At 44.6% G+C, this 24,397-nt stretch overlaps 1 protein-coding gene and 2 long non-coding RNA genes across 6 annotated transcripts in view; 2 read left to right on the top strand and 1 right to left on the bottom strand.

Moving 5' to 3' along the window:
• GSG1L (GSG1 like) overlaps nucleotides 1-24,387 on the bottom strand; it is a 64,277-nt gene extending 39,890 nt beyond the window's left edge. Inside the window, exons 1-3 of one of the 2 annotated variants that reach the window (XM_026859127.1) lie at nucleotides 24,244-24,387; nucleotides 23,848-24,072; nucleotides 7,599-7,646 (exon numbers count right to left, since the gene is read on the bottom strand). Coding sequence is in view for 1 of the 2 variants with exons in the window: in XM_026859125.1 (XP_026714926.1) it covers nucleotides 7,599-7,646; nucleotides 23,848-24,148 (349 nt within the window). In the remaining variant the exon portion in view is untranslated. Of the gene's footprint in view, nucleotides 1-7,598; nucleotides 7,647-23,847 lie in introns of both variants that reach the window. The other variant, XM_026859125.1, reaches the window with a different exon arrangement.
• LOC113485729 lies at nucleotides 2,751-10,050 on the top strand. Its single transcript, XR_003399481.1, has 3 exons — nucleotides 2,751-4,118; nucleotides 8,022-9,142; nucleotides 9,890-10,050. It is a non-coding gene; the product is annotated as an uncharacterized LOC113485729 (long non-coding RNA).
• The window catches only part of LOC113485728, a 22,727-nt gene continuing 9,281 nt past the window's right edge, over nucleotides 10,952-24,397 (top strand). For all 3 annotated transcript variants that reach the window (XR_003399479.1, XR_003399478.1, XR_003399480.1), the window contains exons 1-2: nucleotides 10,952-11,097; nucleotides 15,244-15,514. This is a non-coding gene — a long non-coding RNA (uncharacterized LOC113485728). The remainder of the gene's footprint in view (nucleotides 11,098-15,243; nucleotides 15,515-24,397) is intronic.

Raw genomic sequence — 24,397 nt, forward strand, 5'->3', positions numbered from 1 at the left:
GCTGACCATCCACAGCCTGCGGCACCCACACGGGGGTCTGCTGCGTCAGGGAAAATCTGGTTATTTCTTTAATACGCGAATCCAGAGCCAGTAACATGATGCTGGGAGTGCACTGGCGCCTGCAAAACTTGTAGTAGATGCTGGGCTTTACGGTGAGTGCTCCACAGAGCTAACAGGTGTTCGGTTTTCTTGCACTACCAATTTTAAAGATATTCTGTTTACCTATGTAGAATGGCATTTTCTCTGCATTTTTGGTCCTGTCTGCTTCGTTCTTCCTGGTTTATATTTGTTGTTTTGATGTTTCTTGACTCGGGCTGTCATTGCTCTGCTTTTCCAGACTTAGCCACTATGTTGGAACTGACACCTGGATCTCATTTTTATCTCTCCTCTTCATGTTCAGTGCAAGAGAGGAAAAAAAAAACCCAAACAAATGGGTACACATTGAGAAATGTTGTGCATCTTGTTTGGGAGGAGCGTTAAAGTAAGCTTGAAAGGGCCATGTAAATCTCACACTTTCTCTTCTGGTTGCATTCTAATGGGTTTGGAGTTATTAGCTCATCTCTGCTGCTCCAATACTGGGAATTACAAGCCAGAAATACTGGAGTGATCAATAAAAAATGGTGAAAGGAATAAACATTGAGCATGCTGTTGTGGCTGGCGAAGGGACTCCGCTCTGAGCAGTCAGCCCGTCTGTTGGTTAATGCAGTCTCATAATATCAGACCATCTGCCTGCCACTCTTGTGCTGCAGCGTAAAAAAAACTGGGAGGAGAGAAGTAGACCACAGAGCTATGAGAGACGTTCCTCCAAAACAAAGTAAGCTCATGATCCTAAAAGCCACCTGAGATACCTAAAACTACCTAATATTGAAGAACAAATGAGACAGTCAAGACAGATAAAGGGCTGGTACCCAGACAAGAGCTGCAGTTTGCAAACCACGAGACACTGTGTGATAAACACCCAAACCTGCTCAGGTGAGAGGAGAGATGCCAGCTGGTTTGATTTTGCTTAGTTTTAGTTCTTCATCGGTTTAGTTTGAAAGGTGAAGTGGAGCTGTGAATCATAAAATGATTCTCTTCTACGTGATGATGTGTCTTCTATGACTTTTTATGGTTCTGACATTGAGCTTGGCTTTGAATTTAATCCTGTGTACGATACCGAGCAGACTGCGGTGCCTATAATATCTTTTTGTGCCTATAATATCTTTTTCCTAGCGCAGTAGTAATATAGTGAGTAGAGTAATATAGTGGAAAAGACTATGAAAAATACTTTAAATCGGGAATATCCCATACGCCTTAATAAATATATTTGGGTTAAATGTTTTTCTTTGAAGACCTAGAGCACAGGCCCTGTGATGTACTTCCACTCTCAGCACTGGGCTGAGAGATGAATTATATGTTCTGACCTTGAGGCTAGCAGCCGTGCCCACAGCAGAGAACCAGCGTTCTCCATGTCTTTGGCATCACCACCATAAAGAGCAAGACTATTCCTTCCTTTTAGGAATTAGGTATTTAGCTTGAATTCTGCTATTAAGTATGGTTTCATCTTTGTATATCTAATTAGCTTTTAAAAATGACTTCAGTGATTCATAATAGGTGTATAAGAAAACAGATAAAATGTTAGTAACGCATTTTTTTTCCTGCATATTTAATCGTAACTCTCCCAATACAAGTGCACAGGTCCTTGTCTGAGTCGGTGTGTAGCCTATTGCAGATAGACTAAGAATAATGCAAGCAGAATATAAAATATTCAAGGAGACAGCAGAGACTGTTTTGGAGAGTACACAATTCTTGTGGGAGATCCAACCACACTTCTTTTCACTGGATGCAGGTCTCTAAGTGGTCCTTTTAGAAAAATCTATCCTGGTTTTTAATTCTCAGGAACCGCCAGCTACCCAGTACATAAAAAAGGAGGCTTGGTTTTTAACTTGGCGGTTACGAGTTTCATCTGTGTCTTTTCCAGTCTGAAATCTGTTCTGTGACGTCCTTCTCAAACAAAAAAGTGTCCCCTATCTTCGACCCTAACTGGCAAACTCTTCTCTCCATCTCTACATTTTATCAAATTTTTTTTGGAGCTGGAGGTAGCAGGGGAGGGATGAGGGGTATACCCAGGGTGCTGGGGGTGGGCACGCCACAAATACATGTGGTGGCACGGTGATTTTTTTGTTTATTCTTTATTTCCTAAAACGATCCTAATATTGATCCTTTCGGCTGAACCTTTAATTTGTTTTAATCAGCTCTTGTTTTTCTGGCGTTCCCTTCTGCACAACTTTTTTATTTTTAAAGCTTTATTGTTTCTGCCAGGATGCTGAATCTCTCTGTTAGTCGTGGCTACAAGGTACCTTACTACTGACATTCTGACCTAAGATCCCCACATCACTCAGGAATAAGTCAAGAGTTACAAGTTTCCCAACTCATTTCTCCATGCTCATAAAGTTTGTCCAAATTTTAGTCTCTGCATCATACCGACCACGATGTTTTCTCAGTCTGTGCATGGGGTTTTGACGTCTCCTCCTACTGTTTTGTTTTCTGTCCTTATGCCTTCTCTGATTTGAAGTTTAACCCTGGGACTGTAAGCCATCCTAATGGGTGATCACTAATATAATTCTGTCGGTTTTATCTGAGCATGGAATCTATCCAGAGAGATTGTGTTGCTCATTAATGACATTACCTTGTTATTCTGCTTCAGCTTTAGTACATGACATCTGCTTTGTCTTTCAGTGTAATCAGTACCAAGACATTATTGTCCCACTAATTATCTTTCTCCCATCAAATTTCTGGTACACCTATTATGTCAGTATCCATTAAAATCAGGCATCTAGTTTCTTTTCTCATTAATTGCTGTTGTAGTGCTGGCTTAGAAGCATGTATAGATTTGGCTCAGTTTTCTTTTTCCGTGCTGTGTTTAGGTGAGACTTTATTTGATTATTTGCTGTTTGCCATGTGCTATCTTAGTTTTGCCAGCTACTTTTTTAGACAATGTAGAATTTTTATTGCTTTATCTCTACAGGATGCATCATCACGAGCTGTGTAGAGGACATGCAGAAGACATCTCCTACCTGTGCCAGTACAGTCTCTAATTTAAAAAGTCCCCTGTAACATTTTGGACTGTTAAATGCTCACTAGCAATGAACATTTTCCTTCTGCAAGGTTTTGCCTTGCTTCAACCTCCATGGTCTCCAAAAAGTCCTGTTTATTTTATGCATGTGAACTTCTCTATAAATAAGTAAAAGGCACTGCAACACAGGCAGTTGCTGATGACCTGCTGCTTTGCCATTCATTATGGGCATTATTCTGCAGATATCACAGCTGAAGCAAACGAGGTCCTACAGCGCGTTAGAGTAACTCAGCTCGGGCTGCACCATACCTGTAAAGACTTTGTCCATCTTTAAATTCTGAGCCAACACTGACCTTTGAGCCTGTTCCTGAAGCAGCTTCCCAGCAGTCCTCCTCAGGCCAGACACCTCACTTCAGCAGGTGCCACGGGCACTCCAAGTGCTTGGAAAGCGCCTGAGTCACGGCCCCACTGAAGAGCATCCAGAAAATTCTGGGGGCACCACATTGCCTGCAAACCCTCACCCTTCCTTCAGCACAAATGCTGCTTCCCACTGATTTCCACTGCGTACATCCCAGCCTTCACTTACACAAGGAGCTCGGCTGGTCATGACTCCTCATCCTCCGGCTCTCACTATGTTTGGCAGCTGACATTTGTGCATTTATAGAAGGATGCGGGAGCTCGAATCCCCACACAGTTCGAGGCAGAGGGAGGAACACCCCTATGTACGTATGAAGCTGTGGTGCTATGCCAGTCAGGGAATCTATCAGATCATTTGATGGGACGTATTTCTAACCTGCTGCTTTCCACTGTGGTGCCATGGTTTCCAGACATAATATTTGGCCTTAGTTTCTTCCCTTTGAACGTACCCTCCACAGCCTCTCAGAAGTCCTAGTGGGCACAGGTTTGAAGCAACGGCAAAGGGGAGCTAGAAGGTGCACCCAAAAGTTGTGAGGAGAGGAGGAGAGTGGTGGAGCATGTCGGGCTGGGAGAGGAAAGCTGCAAGCTGCGTTCAAAACCAGACCAAGTAGCTGGAAACGGAGTGACTTCCCAGTGTAACACATAAGTGTCCCTCACTAAATAGGTTGTCCTTTTTTTTTTTTTTCGTCCCCCTCGGACATCAAAATACTCAGCAGGAACAAAACTTTGATCAAGTTTCATGGAGAAAACCCCAGGAGCAATTCAGAACTGAAAGATCAGGTCCAGCCTACTGTGGCGGTTTCCTTCCAGATTCTTTTGGAAATCCTTGCTCTCTCACTACTCAATCTGTAAAGAAAAGTAGAAGATAGCACACTTCATGGGACCCAACTCCATCTGCTCTGTGGAAGCCCATTAAAAGTTCTGGCCAATGTAACCAGCTGTTGCTTTATTGTCCTTTAACAACAGCGAATAGAAATTGCAACAAGAAATATTTGTGGACACAGAACATGTTTTTTTCTAGTTATTATCTACCATCACCAAGCTGATTTTGTTAAGCAGATTTGGCACTAACAACCAGCAATAGCTAATAAATTCAACGTTAGGCTTACAAGGTTCTGACAGATTGTTGGCAGCTGCCTTAAATGCAGGGAAGAGCTCTCCTAGTGTGGGTTGCAAATGCTTATTTATACCATACTGTGGGTCTGTTTGCCCCAAATTTTGCTGCCTCCTTTTATTGGTGCAATATATGCAAAGGGTATAATAACTGATCGGAGGGATGTAGTATCCAGCTACGCTGCGGATCAGCACAAATGGATTAAGGATGGGAAGTTCAAGCATAAGCTATTGCATTTTTACAGTAAGGATAAGAAATATTTTCATTTCTGAATGCAAGATCTGTGGTAAGGATGTAGCTAGGCCTCACCATAGAGGTTTGATTTTACTGTGGGTTTTGGTGATTGGCTTTCCTGTGCTAAGAAGGCTTTAAATATTATGAAGGAGTTTTATACTGACGTGCTGTTAATTGCTGATGGACTCCAGAAGAGACTAAGTTTGTTCTTAGGCTTCCTTTTAGCATGTCTTAAGTGGAAGAACATTCTACCAGTTCAACGGCCTGTATTTAGCTTAGAAGTTGGTTAGATAGAGGTCGTCTTTGGAGCAGAGAGAACCAACTGAAAAGAAAACTTTGTAAAGCCTGAGTCTCACTTGCAGTAAGGGAACATTTACTCATGGAGTCATTTCAGATTATCGAAACCTTGAACCACCACTTTGACTGTTAAGTGATACTAAAGATACGTACAGAAGCTGTACAAGCTGCAGTCTCATTGTGAAGATTAGTCCAAAAATTCCTAGTTACACAATGGACTCTGAAAACCACAATATATATATAACTGAACTCAAATTTTGATATCCACTGCGTTTTATCGTAGCTCATTTACTTGGAAGAAGAATCAAGAGTCTGTTCCAGCACTGGGTGTAACTGAGTAGCTGACAGGCCTCTGATGATTAAAGTCAATGCTGAGTGGGGGGATGAAGAAATTAAAGGAGTAGGAAGTTCTTTCCAACTGGAAAAAGAGTAGATTAATTCACGAAGTTAAAGAATTTTGCTGTGGAACTAAGTTGAGCAATACTGACACACAATTTTCATACGTGGTGGAAGTATCTCTGGACAGTATACAAGTGATGGTGAAAAATTCTGATGAACTACGTTGCAGTGTCCAACTTGATCCAGAGCTGCAGAATTTATCCTGGTTTTGTTTATTGAGTCAGAAGGTCAGCACTCTCCATCCCTGGCAGAGCTTTTCCCTCTCTTTCTGTTAATATGTCTTACAACTCCATGGAAAGACTGCAGAAATAGATACCATTTTCTTTATACCATGAAAGAGCCTTCCTTCCTCAAAAAAGAAAAACAGAATGGTCTTGAAATACACACTGACACTGTGCAGCAACTCTAAAATTCTACTGGAAAAAAAAAAAAAAAAATTGCTGACAGCGTTTCACACAACCAAAAGAAATACTTAAAGTAAAGCACTAAATGCTGTTTTGGAAAGTGTGTGGGTGATGCAACCAAGCATTATGCACCATAATGAACTTTCACAAAAAACGGATAAAGCACAGAAACATCCCATTGCCTTTAGAACAGCCACACTGTGCTTGTTTTGAGTCTGTCTCCTGGAGGTGTCATGCAATGCCCACTGTGCCGAGAAAGGCAGTGAACTGCCGTTCCCCAGGCTGCCTTTTCAGTTCCTCTTACATATTTATCAATGTCCATCACATCTCCTCTCACAAGTATCTCCTTGGGGATGAAGAGTCTTAGCCTCATCCTTGCACAGAACCTTCCAGAGCTCGGATTATCCTTGCTGCCGTCCTGTGAGTTGGACTAAAAAGGACAAAATTCCACACTGTATTTTATATAAAGGTGAGGCTTTCGGCTGTATACCCTCCTCGTGTGACAGACTACTCTCTGCTCTGTTCTCAAGTCCTTTGCTAATGCTTTCTAACAGCTAGTTTGTTTTTTTGACCGCTGCTGAGTATTGAGCTAGTGGTTTCATAAGCACAGTTATGCCCCAAGGTCCCATTTGTGTGTGTAAAATTTAACTCGGAGCCCATTAGTGGCAGTAATCCCAGGATTGTTCTTCCCTTATGTGCATAATTTATTTAGGTTTAACTCAGAATGAATTTCACAGAGACTGTCTCCGTTACTAGGTCTCTCACTGAAATACCCCGTTGCTTTATTCATGGGAATTGCCCTTCTCTTTCAATCTGTCCAGCCCATCAGCAATTCAGACAAACCAAGAACAATTGTTCCTTACACCACTTACTGCCTCTCTCTGTCAGACCTGATGAAGGTACCATATGCCCAAAAGATTTTGTGATTGTCTCAAGTGCTCTAACACAAGATATTGTCTCGTTGTGCCATGAAGTTCTATCTGGCCTTCGGATACTCCGGAAGCCCGTTGTTGGTGTGAAGGACGCTGCCAGGCTCCTTCGCCCCCTCAGCTGTGGGCAGAGCACTCTGTCTTCAGCAGGGAGCAGGATGGGCTCAGCTGCCTAGTTTAAGTGAACTCTATCTTTTTTTCCCCCGATAAATACTAGTTTGAAATACGGGTTAAGCTGCTATTGAGAATTTATAACTCCAATACCAGAATAAAGAAAACCTTTACAGCCTGCCTCTGTGCACTTGAATATACTTTTTTTTTTTCCCCCCCGAGGGTAAATCAAACAAACAAACATCTAGATGATTCCCTCTCACAAAGAGACATTTGGTACTGTCTGTGACTGCAGTTTTCTGACCATGAACGTCTTCATGGCCTGAGGAATCCATGCAGCATGTCCTTCCTCACTAGAGGAAGAAGGGAAACGTCTGTGTTGCCATATAAATCGTTATTTTCTTGGGAAAAAAAAAAATCAGTTGCATGAAGAGGAAAATGCATCAGAGAAATGACAGATCTGCATAAACTGAGCAAACTGCTGTCTTAGACCCTTGGCATCTGTTTCACCTTGCTGGGTGTAATCCAACATGTGGGTCCGTGTGTGCTTGGGAAGCCACGTGCTCCCTGGCACTGAAGTACAACAGAAACGACACCGATGCAATCTGTACAACGGGAAGAAGCCTTTCTTGTCTTACCTTTTTCCGAAGCCGGGGCAAGGTCAATAAAACTTCGACATTTTTCACCTTTAAAAGAAAAGGATTATTTTAGGAGACAGAAGTTGATTGGTTTTGCTCTGACTCCTCTCTCTGGTGTTTCTGCCATCGCTCCCACCTGAGTCTCTACAGGGCCACTACCTTGTCTCACACGGAGAGCAGACGTTCAGCTGTGCCTCCCTCCTGGGCCAAACCCCCTGTGCTCACACGGCTGGGCTCTCCCTCAGGATTACAGCTGCTTCGTCAGGTGTATGGAATAGAGCTAATGAAGAAAACTATTCTCTCTGGTGGTTGGGTCCCTGCCGGGTCAGTGATGCTCCTTCCCAACCCTTTGGAGGGGCCGTGCTGGGAGGCCACAGGCCTCTTTCACCAACACTTTTACCTTCCTCCTTCTCACCAGGCCAGTGCCTGTGCCCCGCCACGGTGTGACCAAACCTCCCAGTGCCAGCAGGCATTGCCATGGGCACAGATGCCTCAGTAGCGAGACACGACATGTGTGACTAAGACAGACAAAACCCGAAGCACAAAGCAAGATAAGCAATTGCGTAGCATTTACAAAAAATTGTTTAAAAAGCAGGCAAATGCCTTGCCACGACCATCACAGCCCTGTGCCCCTCCCTCTGCTTTGTGGCTGCTGCATCCATTTGTCATTGTAAATTAAATTTTCTCTGTTTAGGACTCCACCTCCATTTTTGCAGACATTTTTGAGAAGCTTATTGCTTCTGGGCAGGAAATGTATCTTAAGGGTGGATGCTTTGACCTTTCTTTTTACTTCTTCAGACACTCAGAGATTATAAAATAATTCCTGGGCTCTAGGTGCATCCACCCACCAAGCGTATGTATTTCCTTCGATACGATACGTTCCAAGGTGACCAGCAGCCTGCCTGCCTCAAGGAATCAGAGCCCAGCATGCCTGCCAGAGGTAATGGAGATGAATCCATTTTGCCCTTTAAAACTTTAATTGATGCAAAGACAGGAGTAGGGTTTGTTTTTTTTTTTTTACTAGTTTTGCTCAATTTTAATCACACAGTCAAAAGGCTGATTTAGAAAATGTGAGCCATTAAAAAAAAATAGTGAAATGCTGTAGTGATGTTGAAGTCAGCGTGCAATTTTTTTTTTTTTTTTAGTTAATTATATGTGCAACCCAATATAAAATGTGAATCTCTCTGGTGTCTTTGTTGGTGGGACTGAGATAAATGTACCCATTTGAATGATAGCTGTGCTGAAATAACAATCTATTGTTATAATGCTATTATTACCACTTTTTATTTACTTGTTGCCATTTTAAACCTATGCTAAAAAGTGTTGTGTACATAGTCTGTTCCTTTATGTGTAAGTTGCTATAAAAACAAAGGTTCAGTTGACATTGAAATAAAAGTTTCAGTATCTCCATGGCAGGGGGAAGGATTCTACTCTACGCTGTCAAGAGGGCAGTCAAGAAAAGGAAGTGACACTTGACTTCTCAAAGCACCACCTCTGTTTCCAAAGAGGTCTGTGTTTGAGCAGAAGGAATGTCAGATGAGGAAGTTATGAGGTTTGGGAACAGACAGACTGAAAGAAAACTGATGGATTATAGAAATCACAGCATCCCAGAGGCCTTGTGTGGATGGGACCTTGTGGGTCCCTTGTCCAGCCTCCTGTTCAGAGCAGGACCATCACTAACATCTGAGCAGGGCAGCTCTGACTCTTCCTAGCCATATCGCGAAATACTTCAAGGATGGTGACACCCATGATTTAGTGACCCCAAAGACAGAGTTTCTCTCCTCTGGTCCCAGGGATGGACCACCCTTGGAGAAGCATTTCCTTATACCCAACCTGAACTTCTCTAGCTGCTCTATCATCACTTGTAGTCATCCTTTCTCTATTTGTAGGGACTTGAACGAGCCCAGGTTCCTCAACTTCTTTTCACACGTGGTGTACCTTAGGCCCCTGACCAAGAAATCCAAAGAAATAGGTGGACTATAATAGATATTGTGCTGTAAGTAGGAATTATTCTCATCCAGAGACTCTGAGTTTTAGGGCTTGAGGTGTGTCAGGAATGCATTGACATAAAATCAAGGGAATATAGGGAGAGTGGCCTTTAGATTTGGACTCAGTATAAGCAGATTAAGCAGGATTTGTCATTCCAGCCATATGGATCTGTGGTTTTGGTTTGGTTTTGTGGTGGTGGTTTTTTTTTTTTTTCCGATGTAAGCTATTACTTTTATCACAGTTTTATTTTAACCTTCAAGCTAACTGGCTAGCACTGAGTCATCTCTCACCTGCAGCTGCAGTGAATCTGAAGCCGTATTACTGGAAACCTTTAAGAAAATACCCGACTCTCCAGCACGTTATCCCAAAACAGCCAAAGGGGAATGGCATTTGCCCCTACAGAAACTGCACAGGCTGTTCTGAGAGCTGGAGGTACATGGTGCCTTCCAGATACGTGGCAAGGTATGAAGCCTTTCTGACACGCATGGGTACTGAGGAAGCTGATGGTACCACAGTGTTTGGCTGCAGGTGCCTTGTCTGCAGGGCAGAGGCCGAGGGTGATCACACGTTATTGTGCATCCTCGTCCTCCCTCAAATCAGCTTGCCCAGAAAAACCACCTCTCCCAGGAGAGCTCGCTGTGACCGAACCCTCCAGTTTAAATAATACGGACAAAAAATGCTGGAGTGTCCAGAAAAAGTCCTTTTGCAGCCATAGGACGGAGAGTGAGTGTGGGCTGGAGCCCGACAAAAGCCTGGGAGGAGGTCACTTCACTTTCCACAGCTGGTATCTCAGTTGTGCCTGGCTTACTGCTAAAGGTTGTGGCAGGAACTGCCGGAACGGGCCCTGATGAACACTTCCCCACACTGGTCCTGCCGCTGGAGCACTGGAAACCCCATCTCCAATTCCAGTGGTTACCACTGGTGGTATTTATAGACCGCATTCATACTTCAACATGCAGACATGCCTATCACTGAGAACTGAAGATGTCAGCAGTGCTTTCACTGTTCCTCTTAGGATTTATTCTAAGTTATTTTTGGGTATCTTGTATAACTGATCTCTTAAGCCCTCTTAAGTTTAATTTTAGACTTGGCAGAGTTTATCCTGCTGTGCTGCCCTTTTCCAGATGCATCTTCTCCTCATAACCAGGCTCCTGAAGAGCCTTTAGAGAATATAGAAAGGGCTGTTTACAGATGCAACAAGAAGAGCGTCTAGGATTCATCCCCTTGATTGTCCTGCCTTCACCCAGTTGTGGCAGTGATTCTGACAGAGGAGGAAGCCAAGGAGTGATCTCTCCTGCACAAAACTCACATACAGAGAGGATGTGTGACCTGGCTTGAATACTCTCCACTTCCATGCAGGAGCAATGGCCACATACAGTGCATGTGAAGCTCTCTGGAGCTCAGCAGTGTCAGGGAGCTGCTGGAGGCTGAGGAGAAAGGACTGACCAACCACCTAAACATCAGTGAGAGCAAAGCACTTGGTACCAGCTTCTTCTATGGCTTCCCGAGGGTGAGATAGAAACATCAACCATGCAAGCCCTTGCAAATCCATTCCTTCGTAACCAGACTGGCTCAGCTGTGTCTCTGCTGGGCTTCCCAAGAAGGGAACGTGGGGCGTAGGGGCCCATAGGACTGACTGCCAGCAATAGCCCAGAATCTGTGTGTGTTTTTCTCTAATTAACCCTAATTAATCCTGCATGTTTGTATATCTATGTGTTTTTGTAATTTGCTAGGGAACTTCAAACTCAACCAGCCAGAGAGTGGGAGGAGACATATCTGGAAAGACCCAAGGCCTGAGCTGGTGACTGGGTAAGAGTCTTGAGGTCTTAGCATGGACTTAGAGCCCATGATAATATCTGAGGGACCATTAAAGTGATGTGCTTGTGCATCTACAGAGGGAAGGGGCGTGCGTGTTTCAGCAGAGCTCTGCAAACCTGCTCAGCCAGAGAGGAGGAAGAGGAGCAAGCCTGCTGATGGGAGTGATGATATTTTTGTGGGTGCTGGTAAAGGCGGAGCTCTCTCTGGCTTGGTCTGTGTGGCCAGCCACGTCAGAGTCACGCATGCTTGCACAGGGGTGTGTGTGTGCGTGCACATGTGTGCACACGTGCCTAGCCTGAACTGGGAAGGACACCAGCGGCAACGAGGCAAGGGAGGAGAAATTCCCTGGGCCTTCAAGTCCCGTGGGCTCAGGTTCCCAGGAGCAGGAGCAGCACCTCCTCAGACAGGCTCATTGAGACTCTTCCCATGTCACGGCTCTGCAGCTGTGGAAGCTCCCGCAGCATTTCAGATCAAAGGTTTTCCAGCTCCTCAGTAGTTTCTACTGAAGAAAGCTCAGCTTTGGGTTTCTGTGTGTTCTTAGGGAACAGTGTACAGGAAGATGTGGATTTTATCACGGTGTCAGTGCCAGGGACACAGAGACAAAGCTGTGGCAGCGTAAGAAGATGATCTTTCTGTCTTGCTTCCAGCATGAGGCCCATACTCTTTCTTCTTCTGCTGCTGCTCACTATGTAGTCGAAGGCCGGAGCTTTCAGCTCTTCCAAGTCTGTGGCACATACTCATCATGAAAATTGTCTCATGCTTGCAAAATCAAATCATTCCAGGAAAGAGGAGAAGGCTGTGTGAAAGCAGGCACTGCTCTGGCAGAGCTGCCTTCTGGAGGAAGTGGAGCTGGTAAGAGTGCTGCAGGATGGGCCGGCAGCGCTGCAGGACACCGCTGACGGGCAGTCTGAGATTGGTGGAGGGGTCACCCATGTGGCCCTGTCACCTCAGATAGGTCGGCCCGTTCCCCAGACACCTCCCTTTCCCCTAGCACGTGGGGGTAGTGGGGCTGCTCTCTTACCTTCTCCCCTAAGAGCCCCACTTCAGAGCCCCCCCACGCTGCGGGCAGCCAGCACTCCGCTAGAGCCTGATGCTGCTTCCTCTTACCGTCCTCCGGCAGAGTTCAGAGGCATCTCTACCTCCCTAGCCTCAACAATTGTTTGAAAGCAAAAGCTAAGCAAGAAAAGTGGCTTTTTCAAATCCCTCAAATTCAATCCTGCCAGAAAATTAAGACAAACGGGTCCCATAGAGCCCCCGGGTCTGCATGGGTCACCGGATCCCGGGCTCTGGGCTACGTTCCCCGTTATGCGCCTTGTGGTGGGCACAGAGACACTCCATTGCAGCAGCCCAGATGTGCCTGGCTGCAGCCTCCAAAGTGGATGCAGGCTGACATTCTTCTGTGGGTCTGTGGAAGACACGAGGGAGCAATTAGAAAGCTCTGCAGGGCAGCTGGAAAGGCAGGTCAAGGCGCACATAGATTGGGTCTAAACTACAGACCGCAGATGTACTTCCGAGCTCAGGGTGCACAGGGGAATCACTCTGACTTTAAGCCTTTGTGAGACCCACTCGTACTCTACTGTTTCTTCCACCAGTTGTTAAAAACGTATGGTTTGTTTGCTCCTGTCTTCAGGCCCCCACACTGCACAACAGTGGTTGGATTTGCCCTGAGTGGACCTCAGTAAACTGGTGGTTTAGACTGGAAATTGGGAAGAGGGCAGAAAACACACCCCAAAAAGCGCAGTAGGCTTTTAGACAATATTCTAAGCTTCTAACACGCCTGTTGCAATAACAAGGACCAGAAGTTGATGTCCTGGATAATATTTATTGGTCCTGCATTCCTGAGTTCTTTTTCTCTCTGAGACAGTGACAAATGTCTCATTAATAATCAGGGCAGCAAAATAAAAACATCTCTGAAAAATCCTAGCTTGTATGTCTTCCGACTACATGGTTTCAAAATATTCTAGCTAAATAATTTGACTTGAAATAAATAATAAATCTGGTAGTTCTGACTGAAAGAAGGATCTCTGTTTTAACTCTGCTTTTTCAAAAAAAAAAAAAAAAAAGAAAAAGCTGTCTGTATTCACTTACTCTGTATAAAATTTTACGAGTTCAAAAGTACAGTTCTGATGGAAATTTAAATGATTAAATTTCATTTAAACAGCATTCCCTTTTAGTAACACTCTGGCTCCCAGCCTACGAAAGACAAGGTCCCCTTTTTTCCCAATAGGCTCTAACAAATCTTTATCTCTCCAATTATATCTCGAGTCATGTGATCCTGATGAGATCCCACATCATCTACTGAGAGTAAAATCATTGCATTTGTCTAAAAAAAGACATAACCCTCAAGGGATCCCAGCCTAGATGAGGCTGAGGACTCCAACACAACTCCAGTGTAATAAAGTACCACATTAGGGAAAATACAGGTTAATGAGCTCACTCAAACTGAGTTGTATCAGGTTAATTAATGAGTGAAATATTCCATTTTTGATTACAGTGATCCCAGACAGAGTATTTAATTGATTTTTTTTTTTTTCCTAATGAAAAATTGAGTATTAATCTACAAAATCAACATTGTCCAGTTAACCATGTTGATTTTGCTGGAGTGATATTTTCTTCTGGAAAATAAACAACATCATACTCTAAAATATGTGAAAACTTAAACTATGAAAACAACTGTTTTCTTTCACTCTGACAACTGTCATTCATAGCTGATGCCCATCAACATTTATCTTCCTTCCAGATAACATGAGAATTTGTTCAATTTCTCAGCCTCTGCTGAGATAACTCACGATTTTTTTTCCCTTTTGGGGTTGTTTTTAAATCTGACTGCTGTGCTACCGCTCTTTCAACCAACTCAAACTCTTCAAACTTTTTACTTTTTAATGTGGAAAAGCTTAAAGCTCTCCACATTTTCATTTCAGGCATGCATTTTTCCTCAATTCACATAGTCACAAAGAAATGATAATCATTTTTTCCGAGAGGTATCACCCACACTGTGGAGTTTCTCCTTCAATTTGTTGGAGCAGTAGAGCTGTGCAGGGGGCCACGGGCGCGGGCAGGGCAGGACATGCCCAGCACCTCTGTGCTAACTGGGACTAAGTGCCATGGCAACTGCATTTTCTGTACTGAAACTCTCCCTGATGTGAAAAATCTTGCACGGTATCTGAAAGCAAACATCTTCACAAGCTGCTCTCAAATCATGTCTGACTGAAACACATCCAAGTCACAAGACTCGTCTGATTATCTTGGTAAGACCTGACGGGTGTGTACACACATCTGTCATTTGGAGAGCTGGAAAATAGTTCCGATTTCTAAATGATTGGGAGAATCAAGGAAACAGTGCTGCTGAGAAAGGCTTTCAAGGATTCTGGTGTCAAATCAGACCTGACTTTATAATTCTGGAAAACATTAAATCAGACAACGAGTTCTGAGTTGCTTTAAGCATCTTAAGCCAGGAAATGGGAAGAGGAGGGTTTCACCTGTTCATCCCTGACCACCTGCCACACGGTGCTGACTCTGTGCTAGTGTAAATGCACCAAAATAAACTGGTTATGGGTGGTCCAGTATCTGTGGGACTATAAGGTCTCCCCAGAAAACTGTGAAAGACTAGAAACGATGATCTTCACAGAAGGTGAAGCAGGACTTGCCTTCCACAATCTCCCCCGCGACTGCACTAGCAGTTCCACTCAGGCTGGTGATTAACAAAGGAGTAAGACACCAATAAGACCCTAAAGCCCTGGTTGTAGAAGAAACGTGGTCCAAGAGCTCCCACTCCCTCCAGTTATTAGCTGTAGATCCACGTGGATTCCCTTGTAACCATGCCAGTGCTTCTCTCCAGATAAGGCCCAACCAGAGTATTTGCAATGGATCTGTGCCCTAGCTCCGGAGTTATGTGAGCAGGGCAGGCAGCGATGCAAATCACTGACAGCAAAGAAGGAAAATCCTTCTCAGGGATGGGATTACTCCAGAAAATGAAAACATGAAAGCTGATATGTGCCAAAACGGAGGGAAAGCCAGATTTGGGACAGATCATTATTCTGACGGCACGGCATGTCGCTGTAAGCACAAGCTGTGAGGTTGCGGCTTGAAACACGTGCAGGTGACTATAGGTAAGAGTCAGATTTTGAAATCAAGTGAAAAAAGTTGTGCTTGCATTACTTCTTATTTCCGAGCTTGTACCTAACAACTTTGCAGCATTTCGTAGTTTTTGCCTGGCCAGGTGATGCACGGTGAAATCAGGCTGAGTGACAGTCTGATGAGTTTTTTGGACTCTCCAAATCTAGAGAGTCTAGACACGGGGGGATGGCTCTGCTCCACGACCACTTTCCCACATCGTACAGGTGGTTTCTCTCCTTTTCCTCACCAAATGCAGCCAAATGCAGTGTGGAACACCTCAAAGTGAGTTTTGTTTGCATGTGACTGTTCTACAAGCCATGCCATTGCATAGTAATAATATCTGCTGCTTCTTATTTACGGTCATCTGTGGCCATTTGTAAGCTAGATCAACAAAGGGTTAGAATCCCATTTTGTTTACCCACAAGAATACTGAACAACATTACACAGTTTGACAGAGGATCCTGCTAGAAGCAGCCTTATACCCTGGTAAATCCCCATTTTGGGATGTGTCCGTGAGCCAGCTCTGTTAATTCCCTGTAAGGAAAGTTTTAAAAACCAGTGTTGAGTCCGGTGTAATTTAAAAACCCATGGGCATACCGTGACGATTGATGTTCCATCCCGTATTCATTTCTGTAGCCCTGAATACATCTGTTCATATTTTGCACAGACTGACACGAGGGCAAGCGTCTCGGTTCTCCTTTGAAATATGGGACCTATGTGTTAGTCTTCCAGCACTTGGAGGTTTATTCCGTTTATAAGGAACTACCAGAACACCTCAGCTGCCTCCTTGAAGGCTACTGGGTTAAACGGTCGAGAACAGACACATCCAAAGAGAAAACAACGCAGTTTTTGATGAGGTAGAGAGTAACTTGTTAAATAAGGAGTGGTTCACTGCCTAGCCCCTTACTTTGTTATGAGTCTCAGCCTGCAGGGACTTTAATATCCACATTTTCTGTATGATAGATGTTCATACAGCTAGTCTGTCTAGCAGGATCAGAAGGACCTAAAATCCAAAATTCCCAGTGCACTGCAGACACAAAATATCCCCAACATCCTATAAAAAACCTGAATGTCTCTAATAAAGCAATCACCGCCACAGAAAGCACAGCTATCGTGTACCACAGGAAGAAAGCAAGAGTCATTGTGAGGAACATGAACAAAACTCTTATCCTAGAGCTTAAAATTCCTACGGCCAGGCCTATCTCATACTACAAGAAAAAAAAACAGGGATTTGTCAGGAGTTCACAAGTGCTGTTCTGAATTGGACCCTTCCCCATGTTGTAAAGGAAGGCAAAAATTTGTGACTATCCCTGTTATCTAGCCTGAGGGAGATTTCCCTTCTGATCCCAAATTAGATCATCGGTTTAATGTTCAGTGCATGAGCAGACATACCAATTAGATGCTGAGAAGCTGTAATAATGTCAACAGCAGCAAAGAAACCTCCTCACATACTGTCTCCACCTGTAGCCAATTTCTGGTGCTTTAGAGAAGGCCTAAAACCCTCCAGAAAATGCAATAGGCATCGAGTCACAAGACTTTTTTTTTTCTTGGCTCCCACTGGTGACCAGTAGCAAATCTGACACATGGATGTCATGAAATAGAACACAGATGCGGCGTGAGCAAGGCAGCAACCAAGAGGGCTCCTTTCAGGCCTCCTTAAGGTACCAACAAACGAGCTTTGCAGGGCTCACCCCAAGCTTCCTCATGCCAGAAACATTCCTCTTCCTCCCTGCAGTTCTTCCTGTGACTTTGAGAAGTTTCCACTCCAGCCCATGGGTTTCCTTTGCTCACACTGCCCTCTGTGGAGGTGAAATCCAGAGATGCACTTTCTGGAAACCTTTTTTTTTTTCCTCAATGAGAAGTTACTTAAGTCACATTATTTTCTTGATATTTATCCATATATACAAGGTACCATCACATCCCCTCTAGATCTTCAATTTGTAACACTGAAGAGGCCCAGTTTTTTCTCTTCCCTTCTTGAAGGAGATTCTCTTTTCCTTAACTACCTTGCAAATCCCACTCTGCATCTGTTTCCCCTGTCCCTTTTTCTTGCCACAGCTATGCGTGATGGCACTAACACAATGCGCCGGTGTCACCCGTGCCTCGCACAGTGGCGTTGATTCTTCACTGGAACAACACCTTCCCTTTATTTCACAGCACCCTGCAGCTCACCGTCACCCCACAGTCAAACACTGACGCACAACTCATTTCTTATCTTTTGCCTGTAATTGATAACTACCTATGACCTCACAGAATTTTACGCCTCAGCGTTTGGTGCTTTTAACCATTTTTTAATTTAACATTCTTCTCACAGTTCTATCAGCTCACAGTTTTAGTTATGCAGGAAAAATTTCTCCTCTGTAATGCCAATATTCCCAGACTTTGTATCACAGCATATGTAAGCAGTGCATTTAAAGCAAGATTATTCTCTCCAGATAAAGATTTCTGTGTTAGAAATAGCAACTTCTTCGATTCCTTTTTGGCCAATAAGGAAAACCTGTAATCCCAGGGCTCAGTTCATCCCCTATGAGGAGGAATTTAATCTCCCCAAGAAGTACTCACTACTTTCTGCTGGCTCTAATGATGATGTTGATCTGTTTAGGCACAAACATCTACATTTGCTAATGTCCACAGGTTTCCCATAGGATTCATCTTGCCTATTTTTTGTTACAGATTAGGTGATGTGACTTGTATCCCCAGTTCCTTTCTCCGAGATAGCTAATCTCAGCAATAACATAATCAGTCACAAAACCAAATTTGAGGACAACTAGAGATATCTAATCTCCATTGTGATAATCTTCCTTTTTATATTACTTGCCACAGCCTCCTTGTAAGACTGTTCTTTAGGCAGTTTACAATCCCTCTATTTATCCCCATCATAATAAATAAAGTAAAATCTGCACCACAGATTCAAGGAAAAGGTCTGCCTGCTTCACTACCTTTGTATCGTCATCCCATGATAGATGTTTAGGGCAGAACAAATTGGAGAGTACAGGGTGATTCTGCTCGTGTGCTCCCCACATGGTACCAGTACTGGATCAGTAGTGGGAGCACTGGGCAGAGGTTGCTCTCAGATCATGGTGTTAGTGACACAAATGAATGTTTCCTCCCTGGATCCATCCAACCCCCAGTTTGGGCCTTCACAACACTCCCTGGCAGGGAGCTCCGTAGGAAGGAGTATTTCTTTTTGTCTGTTACGCCTTACTGTTCTTAAATCAGGGAAGCAGTCAACAATATTTCTTGTCTGATCTCTGTCATTCCCAATTGATCCCCAGCAATATCATAGTTTTCTGTACGTCGTGTCTGCCTTCCAGTTGGAAGAGGCTGAGGCTGTTCAGCAATCCCTAGTGTGGGCACATGCCTACATCTATCAGCACGTTGGTACCGTTCTCTCCGTGCTCTGTAGTTCTTCTGTAAAGAATTTTCAGTGGGACATTTTCCATCAATTTTTTTTTTTTTTTTTTGTGAATCCATACAGACTGGGTCTAAAGCATTACCCTTGTTTAAGAAGTGATTCATCTTGTTAAAAGATCTACCTTTAATAAAACCCTACCTTTGATAAAACCCATTTGTTCCCATGTACTGAGTGCTTTCCCTGAAAACTGTCCTAAGGTTGCTGGGTCAAGTGGCCTGTATAATTTTTTTTCCAGTCTTCTTTGAATACAGCAATGTACAGATTCTTGCTACTAAACCTGCATTTTTGTGTGCCAATTATTTCAACATCCGCAGATGGAGATTATTCAGACCCCCTGGGTTCAGTTCCTCTATCGCTGGACATTTTATCTTTAATATAGAGCTCTACCTCCTCAATTCCTTTTACCTCTCTTTCCTTCCTAAACAATTTATAACTAGCAGTTTTTACATTCCAGTCATGCGAATAAACCCGCCAGGTTTCAGTCATGCCAATTATATTGTATTTCTCATAATCCAGCAAGAATTCCCAACTCCTCTTGCTTTTAATTATGTACTCACAGGGTGCTTCTCCCCAGTCCCTCTCTCTGGCCAGCTGCCCATGGTGAATCACACATGCCTGTTATCACATGGTGGCAGGGGAGAAGGGTGCTGCGGTACCACTCTGGATCTGTGAAAGTGTATGGCAAGTTCTTGTCTTGATATCTTACAGATTTATTCATTTCTGCAAGATCCACCTCTCTCATCCTCCGGCTCCTTCTCAAATGTGCATTTAACATCCATATTTATGGCCCGTTTTGATGTATCCTTACACACCATGTAAGTTCTGCTCTACTATTTACTCCTTAAAGCATGCTAAGGAATATGTGATACAGAGCATGCAAAGAGCTACAGAGCCCTTGCCCTCAAAATATCATTTTAAGAATATAAAACAAGCCTGTGCATCCCCATTCCCGATGTCCCTGACTTCTACGGAGGACGGTGAGCAACACTGAAAGGCTCCGTGTTTATTTAATGGGACAGGACTCTTTAAAAGGCACCGAGGCAGCTGCTTTTCGCTCTGAATACGGATGTTATTACTGAGGTTGTCTGCTTATTAGCAACTAAAACAAGATCTGGCTTCATGTTTTTTTCTATTAAAATGAAAACAAATGCACTATTGAGCAAATCGGGCTAACTTGTCATTGCTTCCCAGCTCTCAAACTCCTCTACCTGTTGGGATAAGGTATGTCACCTACTCCACCTGTTAATTTTTTCATGGCGTGTATGTTCCTGAGTCACGGAATAAACCAGCTAGTTTACCACTGCTGCTATTAACACATCGCTTGTCTGGTATCTTGTGAGGGGTCCAGTACTGACAAACACAGACCTAGACTGCAGGTGTGAGGTAAGATTTGCACTCAAAGTAAAACTCCAAAAAGAAATTAAATGCTAGAGAGCTCAGCTCGGAGATGCCTGGCCATAGGAATTCATGGCCCGGGAGGAGGCACCAAGAGCCCTGTGTGAGTGCAGGACAGGACTCGTGACCAGCATGGTCTGCACAGCTCCTAGATGACCCGTGCTTTCGCTTCATGCCCTCCAGGAGATCAGGTGCATTGCTCTTACAGAAGGGACCTCCATCTGTGCGGGAACCAAAGCACTGAACCCTCTCTGAAAGGGAGAGCCTTCGTCCTCTTTTTGGTAGACTGGGATTCAGCATACTTTTGAGTCAGAAATTGTGCTAAATAATTACAGGACTCACCCACCAATTAAATATATATGCTGCAGTCCCTCTATTCCCGGAGGGGATTCGCAATTCTATTTCTCAGGTGTTAAATGCTTTTTGGACTGTTTAGCTGCCCTAGACATACAGGATAAAAATAAACTCTAGATTCTCAAATTATTTCAGAAATAATCACAGCATTCAACCTCTGTTAGAGATGTCAGTGAAAACTAGAATCTTGCAACAAGCTGAAGGCCCACTTTGCTAGTCTCTGCACAGACAGGGGATGGCATGCTTTTTGCACCTCAACCTCTGGAATCTAAACGGACTTTTCAGATAAACACTAGGAGGAGCAGGCACTCAGAAATTTCTTTGATTCATCCTAAATGTCATTTGAAGGTGTGACTGACTCCCAGCCCCTCCAGTCAGCTGGAAGCCCTTCAATCCTATCCCTCGAGTATCAGCGGTCTGGGAACGGGTCCTGTTGTGTCTGCATGGCGAGATCTGCCGTGTCGCAGCTGCACCAGTGCAGAGAGCAGAAAGTTTTGACAGTACAGTGACTGTAGGGAGAGAGAAGGCTGGTGGTTAGATGAAGAACACAGCCCACAGCTGGGAGTCTCTGGAGGGTTTTGACAGCATCACACCACAGAGAGTGTTACTGGTGTTCATGTGCTCCTGGTGGGATTCATGTTGCTTAACCTCAGGCATCAGCAATGAGGAAAAAGGGAAAGGACTGTAGGAGTGGTGCTGACCATAGATCGTGGCCATATGTTCTGCTGACGGAGGTGTGAGGCTATGGAGTGGCTACTGAAAAGACTTTGCCTGGAGGGAGGCTGTTGTTGCAGTCATTTTCAAGATGCCGTTGGTAAAGCTTTAAGAAAGATGTTATCGAAAGCGTGGAGTGCATTCATGCTAGGGATTTGGACTGCTTTAACACACTACTATCTGTGTGCTTTGTGGTATTTTCTGGATATTCTCCTGGCATCCCAGGGTGTTCACTAACAGCACGGTGACCTGCGATACCTACAGGACCGTGGTCAGTAAGCGTGCTGTGGGCACTGTGATGAGCCCACGGGTGCATCACTGAAAGATTTATTGAGCGCTGGGGGTGCACATGTAAGCGTGATGATGGGGCTGTTGGACTGGGGCTGCCTGGTGCCTCACTGCCCTGGAGCTCAGATAAAATGATCACCAGTCAGGCTGCAAAAGGCCGTGACAACATCCTGACAGGCTGGAAGTACAAACCCATAGGTCTGAACAAAGTCCTTTCGCTGCTATTTTGTGGTGACGCTCTTAGGGACAAATTTAGACCTGTGTCTATTACATTGTTCCTGTCCTTATCAGGAAAAAAAAACAAACCAAAACAAACAAAACCTATGGTAAATTCTGACCAAGGCAGCTGTCTGTCTAAGCTAATATATCCCTGCACCTGGCTGGATTCTTTCCAAAGGTTGATAACTCCTGGTCTGCTAACTGAAGTATAATTTTCACCAAGTTAGTGTTTCAAATAAGAGGAAACACACGTGTGGCTGCTCTGACGGTGCGGGGAGTGAGAAACAACACCTTCTCCCCTGGTTTCAGCATCACTTTATAAAGCTGGCTTCCACTTTCTCCTGAAATCACCCATTACAGCACAGCTTTGTTTACCCAGTACAGAATAGATCACTGTATTTCTCTTCTCCCACAGATAAGTCAGTTTTCTGAGTGGGCTAGAGTCACACAGTTACAACTTATCTCACACATAAATCTTGGCTTGGAAAGCTTTCAATATCTGCCAGAAATTTGGGCATGCTTGATTGTCCCAATCCCAGCTAAGATGCTCAAGAAGTCCGACAGTCTTAAGCTGCTCACTCAGGCTGCTGTGGCCTAAGTTTATCTTCAAATCAGTAAGACAAATAATCTTTTTTCTACTTTTTTTTTTTTTTCCTAACATCACGAGGATTACTTTGGTGCCCTCATTTCAGCATGGAGCTGTTTATTGACAGTCCCAAGGTTGGAGTTCATGAACTTTTCATACATTAAATGGAGTTTTAATGACCAACTAATTCTGGAAGCACTCTCCTCAAAAATATCAGTGAGTATTCACAGCACCTTGGGATGAAACGGAACTGTGAGCTGCCCTTCAAGTTTGCCCCGCTTTATAGCACATCCTTCCAGAGCAGTTTTGCCAAGATGTCATAAACTTCCCATTATCAGGGAGGTTGTGTCCTCAGAGACACAACATGCAGGATGATTAACTGTTCCTCTCTCCCAGTAGTGGTGAGGGACCAACTCCCCAGCCTACTCTTAGACAATGGCAGGACAGAATGGAAACAGCCCGGCAAGGAGGAATCAGTATCCATAAGCCCCTCTCATCTCATACTGTGTCACATCTGTAAACTTTATTTTCTAGTCACATAATCTGGAAAAAAAAGCTCTTTCAAAAGCAGAGTTCAGATGTTAGCTCTACCAGACAGCTCTGGGAGTAGGGACTGTGAGTTTGCGTCTTTTGAGACTTAAATCAGTCCCATGGCTGCTACCTTCCATCCACCCTCCAGTGTTTTATTTCTTGGTAAGTGCCAGGCTACAGCAGAGGAAACGAATGCACTGGTAAGCTGGAGAGATGTCTTCTCAAGTGGTTCTCAGCAAGTAAGTGGCTGAGGGGGGGGGACAGAAATGAGCTTTCTTGTGCCCAGCTGTGCCCTTTAACTGCCATTTCTCTTCTCCAACAAACACCCACCCCAGCCACCAGGAGGGGGTTGTGGGTGGTCTTTTACTTAAGGGATCCCAGCAAAGAGACACTCCAGGCTACAGCATCGTCAGAACTGTGACCTTTGTGCTTTCCCTATCATCCAGGCCACTGCCCTCGGGGTTATTTCAGGGGCAGTTACCATGAGATGTGAGAACCTCCGGGTGTCTCTGTGCGCTCCAGGGAGCAGCCCCCAGGAGGGGAGCGCTGACCCGGCCGCAGCGCCCATGAGGGTGCCACATCCCGCTCGGCGGAGGCTCGGCTGGCTTTAGAGCACAGACCCTGCATCAGGCAGCAGGTAAACAAGCAAATCCTTGCTCCGGCTGGAAACAGGTTGCTTTTCAACAGGGAACTGTTAAAAATCCTGCTCTTTCTGCAGGGTGAACCTGCTTTAAGATACAGCACAGAACAGCTTGCCCGTGTGTTTATCACACTGAGGCAAACACAAAGCAACACAAGCTGGAAGGAAGTTGTTTTATACTTACCAGCAGCATTGATATTTTCCTCACAGGAGTACCAGATCCCAGTGTGGAAATACCTGAAAAGGAAGCGGTCATCTCCCGTCTCCCAGCTGTAATGAACCACATTCTGGTTTGTCTCGTTTGCAGTCTCATTCCCGCTGTAGTTGAGGCAGTTTGTCTTCTTGTCTTTGCCACAGCTCGGCTTGGGGACCCTCTGTGTGCCCTCACACCAGTGGGTCGTGATAAAAGCTGTTGTAGAGAAGAGGAGAGCCATCAGATTCAGACTCACTGCTAGCAGGGCTCTGCATCTTCGATTTGTCTTCATGGTAAATCCGCCCTCCCTCCCCCTCCTGCTGAGAGAAGAAGTCAAAGGGGTTTGTTTTATTTTGGGGAGGGGGGGGTGGGTTCAGAGCCTCTCACGATTCAGAATCCAGTTTTCCAGGCACCAAAACTCCCCGCTTCTTCCAATCCGTGGTCGTAGCGGTGGAGGAGCCGCCGCGGCCAGACTCCCATTCTTCCCCTCACTCCAAGTCCTGCCTTTGTGCGCCGGGGGAGCCGCTGCGGGCGCGGCTGT

The sequence above is a fragment of the Athene cunicularia genome (genome assembly GCF_003259725.1).
Source record: "Athene cunicularia isolate RWA chromosome 14 unlocalized genomic scaffold, athCun1 chr14_part1, whole genome shotgun sequence".
In the NCBI taxonomy this organism is placed as follows: Eukaryota; Metazoa; Chordata; class Aves; order Strigiformes; family Strigidae; genus Athene; species Athene cunicularia.